Consider the following 16,514-nt stretch of genomic DNA (forward strand, 5'->3'; position numbering starts at 1 on the left):
TCTCAATATAAACTGAATTTTCTTTCATTTTCTGAGTGCACCCAACTCCTTCCTGCAGCCATATCTAATAATGATGTTAGTACTTTTAATAATTGATGCTTAGATGCACATTTAACATCTCTGAAATCAGGACACATCTAAGATTGCTGTTGGTCAATTGTTCATGTGTAGATTGGGTCATGGCAGTTCATGTTTTCATCACTTCCATTGAGCTCTGCATCTGTTGTCTTTAATTGCCATTTAATGAGTCTTCAAAGAGATTACCCTATAATTTGCATTGAAATGAAAAGTTTTAATGTGCACCAAAAGGCATGGAAACACAGCAGTATGACATAGGATACAAATCTACGTGTAAATAAGTTTAAAAGGGCTCTTTCAGTAAATATACATAACAAATTAAGCAATAAGAGACCACTGGTTTTAATTTTAGGATTTTTTTACTTCTTGATTCATTTCTTAACATTTTTCTTAAATTTTTTATGTGTTACCTAAAATAATGGTTTGTTTTACTGGCGTTGCTGGCAGCTTAGATTAGATAGAATATAGTAATGATATAATAGCTGCTAACATTTACTGAAGGCACTGTTTGTAAGTGCTTTTCGTTTTACTCAACACATTTTTATACGTGGTAGTCTCTGTGGTCTGGGATGCCTTTCTTTCTTGAAAATTCACTATTAAAAATTTTTTTTTTTTTACATTTTAGGGGCACCAGGGTGGCTCAGTTGGGTAAGCGTCCAACTTCGGCTCAGGCCATGATCTCCTCGTTCATGGGTTTGAGCCCCACATTGGGCTCTGTGCTGACAGCTCAGAGCCTGGAGCCTGCTTTGTCTCCCTCTCTCTGCCCCTCCCTTGCTCATGCTCTGTCTCTCTCTCTCTCTCAAAAATAAACATTAATAAATGTTTAAATTTTTTTTTATATTTTAGAGAGAGAGAGAGTTTGAGAGAATGCAAGCAAGAGAGAGGGACAGATAGAGAGAGAGAATCCTAAGCAGGCTCCACACTCAGCACAGAGCCCCCGATGTGGGGCTCGATCCCACAACCCTGGGATCATTACCTGAGCTGAAATCAAGAGTTGTACACTCAACCAAGTGGTGCCCCCAAAATTCACTATTTTTAAAGCCAGCACAAAAATCATTTCCTCTGTACTTCCATGAGGCATTGTAGGAATGGAAAATTTTTCTTCCCTTCTAGTTTCTTTGGCTGGCCTATTAATTGAACTGACATAAGGCAGATCAACAGGAGAAAAACAAATTTTATATGTACAGGAGCCCCAAAGACATGAGATCCAAAGACAGGCAATTGAGGCTTATATGACATCCTGAGCTAGGGAAAAGGGGAAGAGGTCTGCAGCTTCCTTAAGAGGAGAAAGACAATTCACAGAAAGATGAGAAGAGCAAATGTCTGGTGAACATATGTTTGCCATGCTATGCAGATTAAGTCTTTCCAATAAAACATTACCTTTGGTATTAGCACTCTCCTGGTACAGGCCCTCTAAATTCTTGTAGGAAGTTAAGGGGATGGTAAACAGCCCTTCCTGAGTCTGTTGCACCTAGATTATCTTCGGTTAGAAATAATCCACATACCAAAATGTCATATTTTGGGGTCATTATTCTGCTTCACCCCCCCCCCCCATCCTGAGGAAGTTAGTAGGTGTGTTTGAATCACACTCCTCTTATCCAAGGACAATTTTGATGAAGTGGGGGAGGAGGGGGTCCAGAGCCAAGGACCAAGAAGGAATTCTTGAAGACGTCTTTGGTGCAAAAAGGTGATTTTATTAAAGCACAGGGACAGGACCTGTGGGCAGGAGGAGTTGCACTGGGGTCATGACGGGTAACTCATTATACACCCTCAGGTTGGGAGGTGGTCAGGGATAGAGTAAGTCTCTAAGGAATTTTGGAAGCAACGTTTCCAGGATCTTGAGGGGCTAGCTGGTGCTAGGGAAACACCGTTTATTGCCGATTAGTAAAACCTCAGTCATGAGACCCTTCAGATGTATATTGGGGGGCCATAAGCTTGGAGTATGATTTCAAGGATATATCTTGAGGCAGTTGAGATACAGGAAGACTTACAGGATCCTTAAGGTTGGGATAATGTTAGGCTAAGATCCTCTTTTGCTCCTAGCAAAGTGTCATCATCTAGGCAGCTGGGCTTCTACAGGGAGGTCACTCTGCTGGCTTCAAGGACTTGTCAATGGGTTTATAGGCAGTAAGGGAATTTAATTTTTCATTTGCCTTAGGTTCCCACATTAACATGGCAAACACTTAAACCCCTTTTCTTTGTTCTTGGGTAGCCAGGAGTGTCTGAGGAGTACCACCCGGAGGGGAATGGGGCTGCTGTTGGCTTGTATTTTGCCCTCAGTTTGTTCCATGCTCCCTCATCACTTTGATATCTAATTATTAGTTTGGGTGTCTCTTCTCCCAGTTACACTGTAGGACCTTGAGGGTAAAGACCATCTTTTACATGTTTTGGGGTCTTCCGTACTTACCACAGCTTGCTTTTTCTAAGCATCCACATGAAAGAAGGAAACAATGAACAGCTAAAGTTTAATGAAAGAGGTAAAACTTGACCTTGGGTTCTACTTACATGTGAAATACATCTTAGAGTCTGCCGAATGTTTCTGCATTATCTCATTCCATTGTCACTACATCTAGGTCAGGTTAGGTGTGAGCACATTTGTAATTGATGCTCTTTGCTCATTATGTGCCAGTCATAGTCTGAAACTTTGGTGCTTGACCCTTGACCTCAGGATTCTTTCCACTCTCCCTAAGCTATCAGAGGAAGGTTTGATTCCTTAAAGAAGGGTAAATTTCAAACAACCGGAATGAGAGAGCAAGAAAAAAAATCCCATGCCAGGAGAGGGGTGGCACACACAAAAGGAGAGCTCGATAAAGCTACAAGCAGCAAACGTGAACGGCAAAGGACGATGGGAACGCCAGCTGGGCCTCTTTTCCCTGATCGCTCAAGTGAAAGTCCTCACGCAGCTCCAGTTTTGCCTCTAGCTCTGGATCATCTAGCCTCTGCCCTTTCCCTATATACTTCCACCCTCCTTTAGCTCGGCTCCCCGCCAGTCTTTCGACCACCTGCAAGCCCCCAAAGGCTCCCATTGGCTCCTCCACCCTTCCAATCCACTCTCCTCCCACCAGAGGCACCGCCCCCTCACGCTGCGCCTTCTTTTTCGTTCCGCAGGGGCCGGAGGTGTAGGCGGACAAATTGGGCTGCACCGCAGCAGGGCAGTCGAGCAGCCGGAAGAGGCCTCTCTTTCCCAGAGCCCCACTGCCTTGTGGGACTGTGGCGAGTTCCTCAGGCCTAGACTAGTTTTCCGGATTCCTTCACCGCCCCCACCCCCCACCCCGCCTCCCTTGCCGAGTACGGAAGCTGAGAAGGTCCGCGGGCAGTCATGGCGGCGCACCTAAAGAAGCGAGTGTACGAGGAATTCACTAAGGTGGTTCAGGTAATTTACGGAAGGAAAGGTCCCGGGACCAGTCCCGGGCGGGGAAGGTTATTCACCTTCCAGACACTTTGCCAAAACAGGCGCCGCACACCTGGTTCGAGTGCCGACTACTCAGATGGGCTCTCTGAAACTGCACTTAAGTGGGCGTGTTCGTTTGCAGCTGCTGTCGTAGTCATTATTATGTGCAGTGTGACACTTCTAAAAAAATAAAATTATTAGCGAGGACAAATAGCACTTTACAATTTACGAAGATGTCTTATCCGTTATTTCAGTTTATTCGGGTTACATTAGCACCTTCGTCTTACACATATGGACTTGAAAGCTTCCTGAGGGATAAGAGGATTCAGAGCCAATTTACTGGTAGAGCCCCTCCCAACTCCTATTTCAGAGAAAGTGCCCCGGGACGAGTTGGTTGTATGCAAAACTAAGGGGTTGAAAGAGGAGTCTTTAGAAATCTCAAAACCCAGCCAAAGCAGGTGAGGGTCACAGGCTACATAGGGGCAGAACTCTCCATTGGTGGAACAGCTTACCTAGGAGGTAGGACAAAGTACTTTCTTCCTTTGGAGTTAAGGACAGGTGAGCTGAGCCCCTGTCAGAGCAGTGATTCTCCACGTGTCTCCTCATAGGTGTTGTGAAAGTTGAGGTTGATCCCAAGTTATCTTGAGTGTGCTGCTTCTTCGACTTTTTATGCAAATCACCTGGTGATCTTGTTAAAATCTAGATTGCACTCAGTGGGGTGGGGGAGGTGAGACAATAATCTGCATTTCTGACAAGCCCTCAATTGGTGCTGGTAGACCAAAAGCCTCCATAGATCCGTAGAGTACCCCTAGATCCTTAGACTTCGAGGGTAGCAAGACTTAGACCATCCAGCAGGAAACTGTCCTTAAACATTTAAATCATTCCTTCATGTAAATGAGTGGTTACTGTGTATCAGGTATACTGAAAGGTGTTGAGCTACAAAGCCCAATACAGGTGAGGGTCCTTCTCCTTTAGGAGCTCACAGACTAGTGGGAGAGACAGAAAAACGTATCTGTGATTATAGTACAGAGGGATGATTCCATTGAAAAATCAAGTTTTTCTTCCTGTTTTCACTTATTTCACTTACCACATCTTTGTAGCATATTCCCACTGTAGGGAAGTTATTCTCATTATTTTTTTTTCTTAAAATAACTTTGAGATTTAACGTTGACACTTCGTTGCTCCATTTTATGTGAAATTGGTTTTCTTGAACTTTCAGAATGAGTCAAGATTCAGGAAGTTTCTATTTTTTATTATTTTAAAAAAATTTTAAAGTAATCTCTACACTCCGTGTGGGGCTTGAACTCACCATCCTGAGATCAAGAATCTCATGCTGCATGGACTGAGCCAGCCAGGGCCTCCTCAGGAAAGTTTTTATTTCACAGAGCTCCTTCTTTTGTGGTTTGCTTTCTGGAATTTTCTGGATCTGTTTCCCTTGCCCACTTGCGCGCGCGCGCATGTGTGTTATGATTTTTTTTTTAAATAATTGTGGCAAAATACATATTTTAACATTTTAAACATTTTTAAGTATACAGTTCAGTGGCATTAAGTTCATTCACCTTGTTACCCAGTGTGATTTCCTTTCTTTCTACTGTATTGTGCCCACTTCTCAAGACTACTTGCCCTCCCTCCAGCATGTCATGTGTTTACACTTCTCCAGACTCTTGTACCTGTTGTCTCTTTTACATGGAATGCATGTCATTTTCCCCTTTATTCTTGCTCTCACATTTTGGCTTCAAGATGCAACTAAAGCCTCAGCAAGAGTTTTGTCTCTTCCTCCTCTGCTTCTGTAGCAAGCACTCTGTACTTGTTTGTCTATTTGTACTTACCCCTCAGTGCTACTATAATTACTAGTTGTTGACGTTAAAAATAGTTATATTACCAGCAAAAATGTATTTTTTGGGGAATAACAGAGAACTGCAATTCGGCACATGCAAGTTATGGCAAAACCATAGGCAAGTCCAGCAAACCAAGGAGAAGCAAGAAGTCAGGAGAGAGTTTTTTTGTGTGTTTTTTTTGTGTTTTTTTTTTTTTTAATGTTTGTCTATTTTTGAGTGAGAGAGGCATAGAGGGAGGGACTCTCTGTGGGCTCTGCATTGACAGCAGTGAGCCCGATGCAGAGCTCAAACCTAGGAACCGTGAGATCATGACCTGATCCAAAGTCCTATGCTCAAATGACTGAGCCACCCAGGCACCTCCAGGAGAGGTTGTTTTGAAGGGAAAGTCTAGGGTGATGAGAATTTCTCCTTAGCTGAGTTGCAAGGGTGGTTGATTTCTTGTAGGAGAGGTCATGAGCATCTTTCCCTGTTGGGGCCTATAACTGAAGATTCTTTCCTGTTGATTCTTCTGTTGGACTCTATAATGGACAGTTCTTTCCCTAGTTGACTCTTGAGTAGTACTGTTCCTCTTTCTGGCCTCCCCTTGTATCCTCCCTCCTCAACTTTAATGAGTTTTCGCTTTATTAATTTTACACAGTGTGCATATCTCCCTACCAGTCTGGCCTATTTAAGGACAGAGATAATGCCTGCTTCATCAGTGTCCCCTGTTATGGGCGGGAGAGTCTATGTTGTATGTTTTATGAATGGAGGTCTCAGTTCTTGGATTTTCCATAGGAAGATTTATGTGACGATCCAAACTCGAATAAAGATGGTCAGAAGGAATGTAGCAAGCACAAAGCAGTTTATTAAGGACAGTACACTTTCAAGAAGGCAGTGTGGGCAGGCCCAGAAGTGGTTATTCCACTGGAGCTAGAGATGTCTTTTTGTGTTTCCATAGGTTATAGGTCATAGCTAGGGCTGTCTCCAATTGAGGTTGTTGCCAGTCATCTGAGGGACTCCTCCTACCAATTGGGATGGGGGGTTTGGGCCCTGCAAGGTTCTTGTTGGAACTGTTATGGTTTATAATGAAGGTATAAATTACTCTGGGGCAGAGCTTGAAGAGGAGAGCTGCAAGTTCTGTACTTGTGGCTCTGTCAGCTTCAAGGTGTTGGAAGCCTTAGACCAGGATGTTAAAAGTCATAAATTCAGGATGTTGTGCCCTCAGGCTTCTAATGTGTCATCTGTTTATCACTGCCTTTGCCTCCAGCTCAGGTCTAACTTCTCTATCACCCCTGGATAGACCATAGGTCCTGGCTCACTAAACTGTTACTGATGGTTGACTGATAGCAGATATTGGTTTGTCTTTCCCCTTACATACTCTATAGGGAGAGAAATCTTTCTCAGCTTTTGTACTGATTGGAGCCTAGATAACACTGAAGACTGAGTTTGTGTAGAATAGGATGGGAATGAGTAAGGATTTTAGGAAAAGAACTCATTTCTTCATTCTGCATGAATCATTACCATACAGTGATGAAATGAGATCTTAGTGCTTCTGTCTTTCCCTCTGCTATAAAGGTAAGGAGGGAGAGAGAACTGGTATGTAGTTAGTGGTTATTTTGTATTTGTACAATTAAAGACATAGACTTCTCAAATATCCATACAATATAGGTATTGTGTATTCCCTTTTATAGAAGAAGGAGAGGCCTCCCTCACTAGTAAATGGTTACCGAACCCAAATTCCTCTGCTTCAAAACCCTCGGTCTCTTAAAAAAACAAAAAACAAAACCAGTAAAAAAAAAAACAAACCCTTGGTCTCTTTATCATGCCATACTATGTTCCTGACTAGAATAATCCTAATCTTTTCTCGGTAGATATGTACATTTGTACATTGTAAAGAGGGATTGCTCAGGATATCAAAATGATGCATTAGATGTTAAGGAAAATTATCGATTACAACATTTGCCTTATGTTAGTTATGATGTTTTCTATACCTACCCACCAGGGCCTGACTTAAGCCCTGGAGTGACAGGTTCCCTTTTACTGAACTTTTTGGCACTCATTATATGTAACAAATGCATCTAAAAAGCTTCTAATTATGCACCATCCTTGGGAGAATTGAGAAAATAGTTATTCAAATAATTTTGTGTGTCCTGTGGTTCAGATGATGATCCCTAGTTGAGAAAAACAGGTAGTAGTGTCATCATTCTCATATTGCAAATAATAAAGGTAAAAATTGTAACTTACTTAGAACAGCAGCAGAATTAGAACTCAGACGCAACTCCTAATGCTGAATAATTATTCAGTAAAGAAAAATTTGTTAAGTGACTATAGTTTGCAAGGTATTTTAAAATTTTATTTACATTAACCATCCTTTTAATAAAGGCAGAATGCTTTGGGTAGTCATTTGGAGTAAGGGGAAGACTTTTTACTCAGTGTAAGCTGCAGACAGTTCCCATCAGTTCCAGTTTTCTCAGGAGGGAAGCTGAGCCTGCTGGGTGCCTCAGCATAGTCGGTATATATTTGTAGAATTGAGATTTCTTTTTATTTATTTTTTATTTTATTTTATTTATTTTTTTTTTAATTTTTTTTTTTCAACGTTTTTTATTTATTTTTGGGACAGAGAGAGACAGAGCATGAACAGGGGAGGGGCAGAGAGAGAGGGAGACACAGAATCGGAAACAGGCTCCAGGCTCCGAGCCATCAGCCCAGAGCCTGATGCGGGGCTCGAACTCACAGACCGCGAGATCGCGAGATCGTGACCTGGCTGAAGTCGGACGCTTAACCGACTGCGCCACCCAGGCGCCCCGAGATTTCTTTTTAAATAAAGAATGGAACAGATCCTTTGTATGTCCTTTTAACCCTAAAGTTGCAACAGTCCTAAGAGATAGGCAGAACAAAATGTTAGTGGACTTACTTCACAGAGAAAGAAACAGACTTGGAGAAATGAAATAACTAGCCTAAAGTGGTAGGAGCTAGTGAAAAGCAAGATGGGGACTCATAACCTTGTCTCCAATCTAGCGCTCTTTTTTTTGTGTTCATTACACTGCTTTTTCCTAAAGTTAGGTCTATTAGCTAAATACATTAGTTGGTATAAGGAAATGAGGCAGTGTTAGATTTGCAGACTGTGTTTTCATGTCTTACCTTCCCTACTCCCTTGCAGCAACAGCAGGAGGAAATTGCAACCAAGAAACTCCGATTGACAAAACCAAGTAAATCCGCAGCGCTCCACATAGATCTGTGTAAAGCTACCTCCCCAGCAGATGCTTTGCAGTACCTGCTCCAGTTTGCCAGGAAGCCTGTTGAAGCAGAAAGTGTGGAGGGAGTAGTCCGGATTCTCTTGGAACATTATTACAAGGTAAGATGGTCTTGAGGATCTGATGGAAGTGTGTGTAAGAATTTTATCACGTCTACAGAATGGGTTAGTATTGCAAAATAAGTAAGAAGGTGTTCATTCAGCAGTCTTGTAGTGAGTGCCTTCCATGTGCCAGGCACTGTAGATGCAGAGATAAAAAAGATCCAAATCCTGAAATGAAATTCACAAGATGTATTTATTTTTAAGTTTATGTAAGTAAGGGGGAAGAAATGATTTCCAAATATTTGAATCACAGATGAATCAGAGTTTAAACTTCATTATGAAAATTATTAAGCCTATAGAAATGTAGAGACAATACTATAATGAACTGCCAAATACCCATCTCTTGGATTTAATAGTTAACTAATATGTTGCCAAATTTGTTCCCTTTTGTTTGTTTTCCTGAAGTTTTTTTTAAAGTATCATGATATTTTTCCCTAAATTGTTCAGTAGAATCTAAAAAACAGTAGAGTAGATCAATGAAACCAAGAGTTGGTTTTTTTTTTTAATTTTTTTTTTTTTTTTTTTTTCAACGTTTATTTTATTTTTTGGGACAGAGAGAGACAGAGCATGAACGGGGGAGGGACAGAGAGAGAGGGAGACACAGAATCGGAAACAGGCTCCAGGCTCTGAGCCATCAGCCCAGAGCCTGACGCGGGGCTCGAACTCACAGACCGTGAGATCGTGACCTGGCTGAAGTCGGACGCTTAACCGACTGCGCCACCCAGGCGCCCCAAGAGTTGGTTTTTTGAAAAAATAAACAAAATTGATAAACCTGTAGCCAGGCTTCTCAAAAAGAGAAGAGAGGACCCAAGTAGATAAAATCACGAATGAAAATGGAATTATTACAATCAATCCCTCAGGAATACAAGCAATTATCAGGGAATACTATGAAAAATTATAGGCCAACAAACTGGACAACCTGGAAGAAATGGACAAATTCCTAAACACCCATACACTTCCAAAACTCAAACGGGAAGGAACAGAAAATTTGAACAGACCCATAACCAGCGAAGAATTTGAATCAGTTATCAAAAATCTCCCAACAAATTAGAGTCCAGGACCAGATGGCTTCCCAGGGGAATTCTACCAGCTATTTAAACAGAGATAATACCTATCCTGAAGCTGTTCCAAAAAATAGAAAGGGAAGGAAAACTTTCAGACTCCTTCTATGAAGCCAGCATTACTTTGATTCCCAAACCAGACGGAGACCCAGCAAAAAAAGAACTACAGGTCAATATCCCTGATGAATATGGATGCAAAAATTCTCAACAAGATACTAGCAAATCGAGTTTAACAGCATTTAAAAAGAATTATTCACCATGATCAAGTGGGATTCATTCCAGGGCTGCAGGGCTGGTTCAATATTCATAAGGGACTTTAAAAAAAAATTATTTTGAGAGAGAGAGCATGTGCGTGTGTGCGCACGCGTACACACACACATGCATGCATGGGTTCGGGAGAGGGAGGGAGAGAGAAAATCCCAAGCAGTCTCCATGCTCAGCTTGGAGCCCAACGTGGGGGTCAGTCTGACTGACCTGAGCCGAAATCAAGAGTTGGATGCTTACCGACACCTGGGTGACTCTGTCGGTTGAGCCAGAAATCAAAATACCAACACTATGGGGCGCCTGGGTGGCGCAGTCGGTTAAGCGTCCGACTTCAGCCAGGTCACGATCTCGCGGTCTGTGAGTCCGAGCCCCGCGTCAGGCTCTGGGCTGATGGCTCGGAGCCTGGAGCCTGTTTCCGATTCTCTGTCTCCCTCTCTCTGCCCCTCCCCCGTTCATGCTCTGTCTCTCTCTGTCCAAAAATAAATAAAAACGTTGAAAAAAAAAAATTAAAATACCAACACTATTCACACATGGCATTGGTCTTTTTTAATCTAGAACAAATTTATTTTTTTAATCTAGAACAAATTTATTGTTTTGGTGACATTGATCTGATAAACTCCGTTGTTTATAAAGTGTCTTCTGAATTTGTTTACTTGCTTAGGGGTTAACTTGCTTCTATATCCCTTTTATTTACTAGGAACTGAAAGTTAGACTTAGGTTAAGCACATTTATTTTTTTTTTTATTTTTTTTTATTAAAAAAATTTTTTTTTTAACGTTTATTTATTTTTGAGACAGAGAGAGACAGAGCATGAACGGGGGAGGGGCAGAGAGAGAGAGGGAGACACAGAACCAGAAGCAGGCTCCAGGCTCTGGGCCATCAGCCCAGAGCCCGACGCGGGGCTCGAACTCACGGACCGCGAGATCGTGACCTGAGCTGAAGTCGGGCGCTTAACCGACTGAGCCACCCAGGCGCCCCAGCACATTTTTGAAATTTTTAAGAATATGTTATAGATGAAGATTTGTATTTCATATTGCATCTGTGAGGATGCATGTAATGTCTTCAAATGTTCACTTGCAAAAGCTTCTTTTTCCCTTCAGTCTGTTCTTTCTATAAACTATGATTATTTAAGTCTTTTACGTATGACATAAAGGGTTTTTTCCTTTACACATATAATGTTCTAGCTTAATCAGAAATGTTTGCAGTTGTCCAAAGACTTTGTGGGTTTTCAGAAACCCATGTCTTTTCACATACTGTTCCACCAGCCTAGAACCCCTTTCTTCCTCCCACTGCCCTGTGATCTGGTCTGCCACTTTCTCTGCCAAACACATTCTTTCTTCAGAGTCTTTCACTTATGTTTCCTTCTGCCTAGAACACTTCCCTCAGATGTTCGTATGTCTGCTTCCCACACTTTGTTCAAGTCTTAGCTCAAATGTCACTTTTCCACTAAGGCCTTTTTTTTGTCCCTGTATTTAAAATTGAAATGGCCTTATTCGACCCCAGAACTTCCTAGCCCCATTCCTTGATATTGTTTTCTCCATAGCACTTACCAACTTCTTATAATCTATATAATTTTCTCATTTATTTTGTCCCTTGTCCATTTCCCCATACTAGAATGTAAGCTCATCTTGAACAGAGATTTTTGTTTTTAACTGGATAGTTGATTTAAATTGACAGTGTGTGGTAAAATTAATATTTGTTGAATGAATGAGTGTATGCTTTTGTAAGACTTTTTACTCAGTTAACAAGTGGTTATTATATATCCAGCACTTTTCTGGATACTGGACACGTCTGTTAGCACATTTATTAGCTCTTAGTATTGCCGTTTTCATCATATATGTCTCTGTCCTTCAGACTTTAAGCCCCTAAGTTCAGAGACTACAAATCTGTTTATCTCTGTCCCAGTGCCTGGCAAGGTCCCTAGAACACTGTAGGGTGTTAATAAATGCTTCCCACATGTTTTACATGAATTAAATCTGGGTTTCTTTTCTCTAGTTTTCAGACACTTAGTGATCTGTTTTCTTAGCAGTATTTACCTATCTATTATATGATAATATAACTTTGCTACCACTAATCATCTGTAAAATACTTCTAAGAACAGTTAGCATTTATATAGTGCGTTGGAGTTTAGAAACCTCTTTCCACATGTAATATTTTTTTTAATCTTGATGACATCACCATTGTTATATCTGTAATCCAGATGAGGAACTAAGTTTGGAGCAGTTTAGTATACAAGGTCACCAGCTAAGTAAATGGAGGGTCTGGATTTAAATCTGTTTTGTTTTGTTTTTTTTTTAACTTTTTGTCATGAAACATTTCAATTGTATACACAAGTAGAGAGAGCAGTTTGATTTCCATGTACCCATTACCCCGCTTCAACAGTTATCATTGTGTGGCCAAACTTGTTTTATTCCCATGGCCCTCACCCCAATTCCTCCACTCTTACCTCTCCACCAGATTCTCCCTGGTATCATACCATTTTGTTCATAAATTTCAATTTATATCTCTAAACACTAAAGATTTTTTTTTAAGGCTTATTTATTTACGTGAGAGTGACAGTGTGAGTGGGGGAGGGGCAGAGAGAGAGAGAGAGAGAGAGAGAGCGAGCGTGCACGCGAGAGAAGCAAGTTCCATGCTGCCAGCACAGAGCCCCATGCGGGGCTTGAACCCACCAAACTTTGAGATCATAACCTGAGCCGAAACCAAGAGTCGGACGCTTAACCCACTGAGCCACCCAGGCACCCCAACAATAAAGACTTCTTTTTTTCAAAAAAAAATTTTTTTTAATGTTTTATTTATTTTTGAGACAGAGAGAGAGACAGAGCATGAGCAGGGGAGGGGCAGAGAGGGAGGGAGACACAGAATCAGAAGCAGGCTCCAGGTTCCGAGCTGTCAGCACAGAGCCCAACGTGGGGCCTGAACCCACAAACTGAGGTCATGACCGGAGCTGAAGTTGGACGCTTAACCAACCGAGCCACCCAGATGCTCCAAGACTTTTTTAAAAGACATAATCACAATACCATTGTCATGTCTAACAGAAAAGTTGAACTCCGATCTTCTGATGTCATACCTCAGGCTCTTTAACCAGGCCATGCTGCTCGTAGTCTAGCAGATTGTAGCCCGAAAGGAAATGAGGAGAGATGCCAAGTGCATCCAGTTCTAGATTGATGACCATAGTGTTTTTTTTTTTATCCTCTCTTCTGTTATCCAGAAATGTGGTCTCTTATATTTTAGTAGATAAACTAGTTGGGCCTCTGTTTCTGTCCTCCAGATTTTTCTTCGGACAGGTAGCAGTATTTGGACTTCTTTCATGTGAGAGGTTCTTCACTTATACTATGTACTCGATGCTGTGGAGGATGTAGAATTGTGAGACATGTTCCTTGCCCTTTAGGGGCTAGCAGTATAGTTCGTAGATGGTAGAACAAATAATATATGTAGTAAGTAGTAAGGGCTAAAGTTAATCATTTGTTCATTTTTTTCGTTTTCTCAAAATGCCCTAAATACTAACTCTGTGCTAGGCCATGTGCTTCATGTTGGAGATACAGAGATGATTATGTGATCCCTGATCTTAGTCTAGTTGTGTAGGTAACACAATAAATGGATAATAACAACACAGTGTCATGGGTGCTATGAAATCTGGGACAGGTTATGATGTGACCTCGAAGAAGAGGGTAATCAGTTTTACTCGGGAGCAGGAGTCTGGAGAGGCGTTATAGAGTAGTAGTGATGCTTGAGATGAGTCTTAAAAAACAGATCTGGGCCAGTTGGAAAACAGGAGGAAAGGCACTTTAGCAAGAAGGAGCAGTTGTGAGCAAAGGCATGGCAATGTGAACTCGAGTGTCACAGAAGAAATGCAGGCGGCTGGTATAGAAGCTCTTTAAGAGATAAGACTAGAAATATTGAAAGGCCTTGTATTGTGTGGGTTTTGTTTTAGACATGTTACTCTGGGAACGGGATTCGGGATGGAGGAATTGGATAAGGGCAAGACGGGTGTTAGGTGACCAACTAGGAGACTGGCCGGTCTGTAGCAAGTTGATGAAAGCCTGAACCAGGAGAATTTTAATGGTGAGAAGAGCAGTTATTAGAGAGGGTTTCCCTGGAGGCAGTTTGTTTTAAGCTTAGATGTTGAGGGTACCAGGGGATAATTTCAGAAAGTAGAACTGAAGTAAAGTATCCAGATGGATAAAGAATGTCAGTGGTCAGATGCTGTCTTCTTTTTTGTCTCATTCTTGCCTCCTTGGCCTCCCTCTTACCTGCTAGGCTCAATTCTTCTGTTTTCTCTGCAGCTCTCTTGTGTTGGGAGGTCTGTGACTCCATTCCAGATTGTTGAAAGGCTACATAGCACTCTTCCTGTCCTCTCTGACTGCAAATTATTTTTGACTAGTATTTGACTAGTCTATTGTCTCTGAAAGACAATTATTTGATTCTGTGATATTTCAGTGATTTGAAGTCCGTAAAAGAATTGGCTCTTTTTTTTTTTTTATATTTAAAACTGAATTGAGGCTCTCCGTTCACTCTCCAGTCTACCTTATCTCAGGAAATGTTACCATTATCAACATAGACCCTTAAGTCAGAAACCTGAGAAAGATGGTTTACCCTTTCCTTTCCCCATATTCCCTTCCTCACCAAGTCTTGTTGATTTTACTTTCAAAATATATCATGTTTCCACTGTTACCTCAGTAATACAAGTAACTATGTTTTAAAAAATTTACTATGAAATGTAACACATAAAGAAGAATATGTGGAAAAACCTCATACAGCCTGTTGATCTACCACAGTGTGAACACACTGTGTAACCACGATCCAGGTCAAGAAATTGGAATATTATACCAGCTTTCCATAAACCTCCTCAGACTCCCCTCTAATGATTTACGTCTTTCCCAAAAGATCACCACCACTGTCCTGACTTTCAGGGTATTAACTACCTTTAAAAATTTTTTTTACCATTAAACCTGCACTCCTAAATACAATTTATTTTTGTCCTTTTTTTTTTTTTTTAACTTCATATAATTAGACAATACAGTATGTATCTTTTTATGTGTGGCTTTTGCTCAAAATTCTACATATGGTGTTCATCCTTATTGTTGACGGTAGCTGTAGTTCATTCATTTTTACCACAGCAGAAGATTTCATTGTATGAATATACCCTAATTTATTTACCCATTCCATTATTGATGGACATTTGGGCTGTCTCCACTTTTTAGCTATTACAAGAAACAGTGCTGGGGCGCCTGGGTGGCGCAGTCGGTTAAGCGTCCGACTTCAGCCAGGTCACGATCTCGCGGTCCGTGAGTTCGAGCCCCGCGTCAGGCTCTGGGCTGATGGCTCGGAGCCTGGAGCCTGTTTCCGATTCTGTGTCTCCCTCTCTCTCTGCCCCTCCCCCGTTCATGCTCTGTCTTTCTCTGTCCCAAAAATAAATAAAAAACGTTGAAAAAAAAAATTAAAAAAAAAAAAAGAAACAGCGCTGTGAACATTTTTGTACAGGTCTCCTGGTATGTATGTCTTACATTTCTGTGTTTTGTATAGCCTGCAGTGAAATTACTGAGCCAACTTTTTCAAAGTGGTAGTACCAGTTTATACCCCTGTTAACACTGTGTGAGAATTCCAATTTCATGTATTTGCCAACATTTGGAATTGTTGATCTTACTCATTTTGACAGTTTCTGTGATGTGTGGTATATCACTGTGGCCTTAATTTGCATTTCTTGGATATCTGATGAAGTGGAGCAACTATAATATGTTTAATTGGGTAATGCCTGTTTATGTCTCTTGCATATTTTTCTTTGTCCTTATTGTTTTGTGTAGATTCTTTATATTCTGGATGCAAGTTCTTTAATGGCTTTAATGGTTATATGTGTTTCAAATATCTTTTTCCTTTCTAATCCCTCCCACCTTTCCCTCTCTTTTTAGTCCCTTAATGTTGTATTTTGATGAAAAGTTCTTGATATGTCCCAATTTGACAATCTTTTCATTTATTTTTGGGCTTTTCTTATCTGATCAATAAGAAGGGTTTTCTACCATTAGCTTATTGAGACATTTTGCTACATTGTTACTAGAAGCTTTATTATTTGCTTTCCACACATGGTATTGATTTGTGTGTATGTTGCTTGAATATATGGAAATCCAGATGTCCCAGCACCATTTATTGAAAAGAATGTCCTTTCTCCATTGTTCTGCAGTACCACCTTTGTGGTAAATGAAGTATCTGTATGTGGATATTTCAGGGCTTTCTGTTCTCTCCCATTGGTCTGTCTATTCTTATGCCAGTACCATGCTGTCTTAGCATAGCATTATAATAAATTTTGACATCTGGCAGGACAAGTTCACTCACTCACCTTGCTCTAAGAATATCTTATTCTTGATCTTTTCATTTCTTTATGAATTTTGAAATCAGCTTGTGAAATTCCGCCCCAAAACAAAATTTGTTAGGATTTTGATTAAGATTGCATTAACTCTATAGTTCTGATGACATATGGGGATTGACATTTTATATTATTGGGTTTTCCAATCCATAAACATGGTACATCCCTATTCTAATACTGTTTTATAG

General features: G+C 40.9%; 1 protein-coding gene across 1 annotated transcript in view; it reads left to right on the forward strand.

Annotated features, from left to right (window-relative positions):
* The first annotated feature begins 3,345 nt into the window (after nucleotides 1-3,345).
* INTS4 (integrator complex subunit 4) overlaps nucleotides 3,346-16,514 on the forward strand; it is a 120,564-nt gene continuing 107,395 nt past the window's right edge. The window contains exons 1-2 of the mRNA XM_058687664.1: nucleotides 3,346-3,451; nucleotides 8,447-8,641. Of these exons, the coding sequence (XP_058543647.1) occupies nucleotides 3,398-3,451; nucleotides 8,447-8,641 (249 nt within the window). The 5' untranslated portion in view covers nucleotides 3,346-3,397. The remainder of the gene's footprint in view (nucleotides 3,452-8,446; nucleotides 8,642-16,514) is intronic.

Source organism: Neofelis nebulosa, chromosome 10 (genome assembly GCF_028018385.1).
Source record: "Neofelis nebulosa isolate mNeoNeb1 chromosome 10, mNeoNeb1.pri, whole genome shotgun sequence".
Classification (NCBI taxonomy): Eukaryota; Metazoa; Chordata; class Mammalia; order Carnivora; family Felidae; genus Neofelis; species Neofelis nebulosa.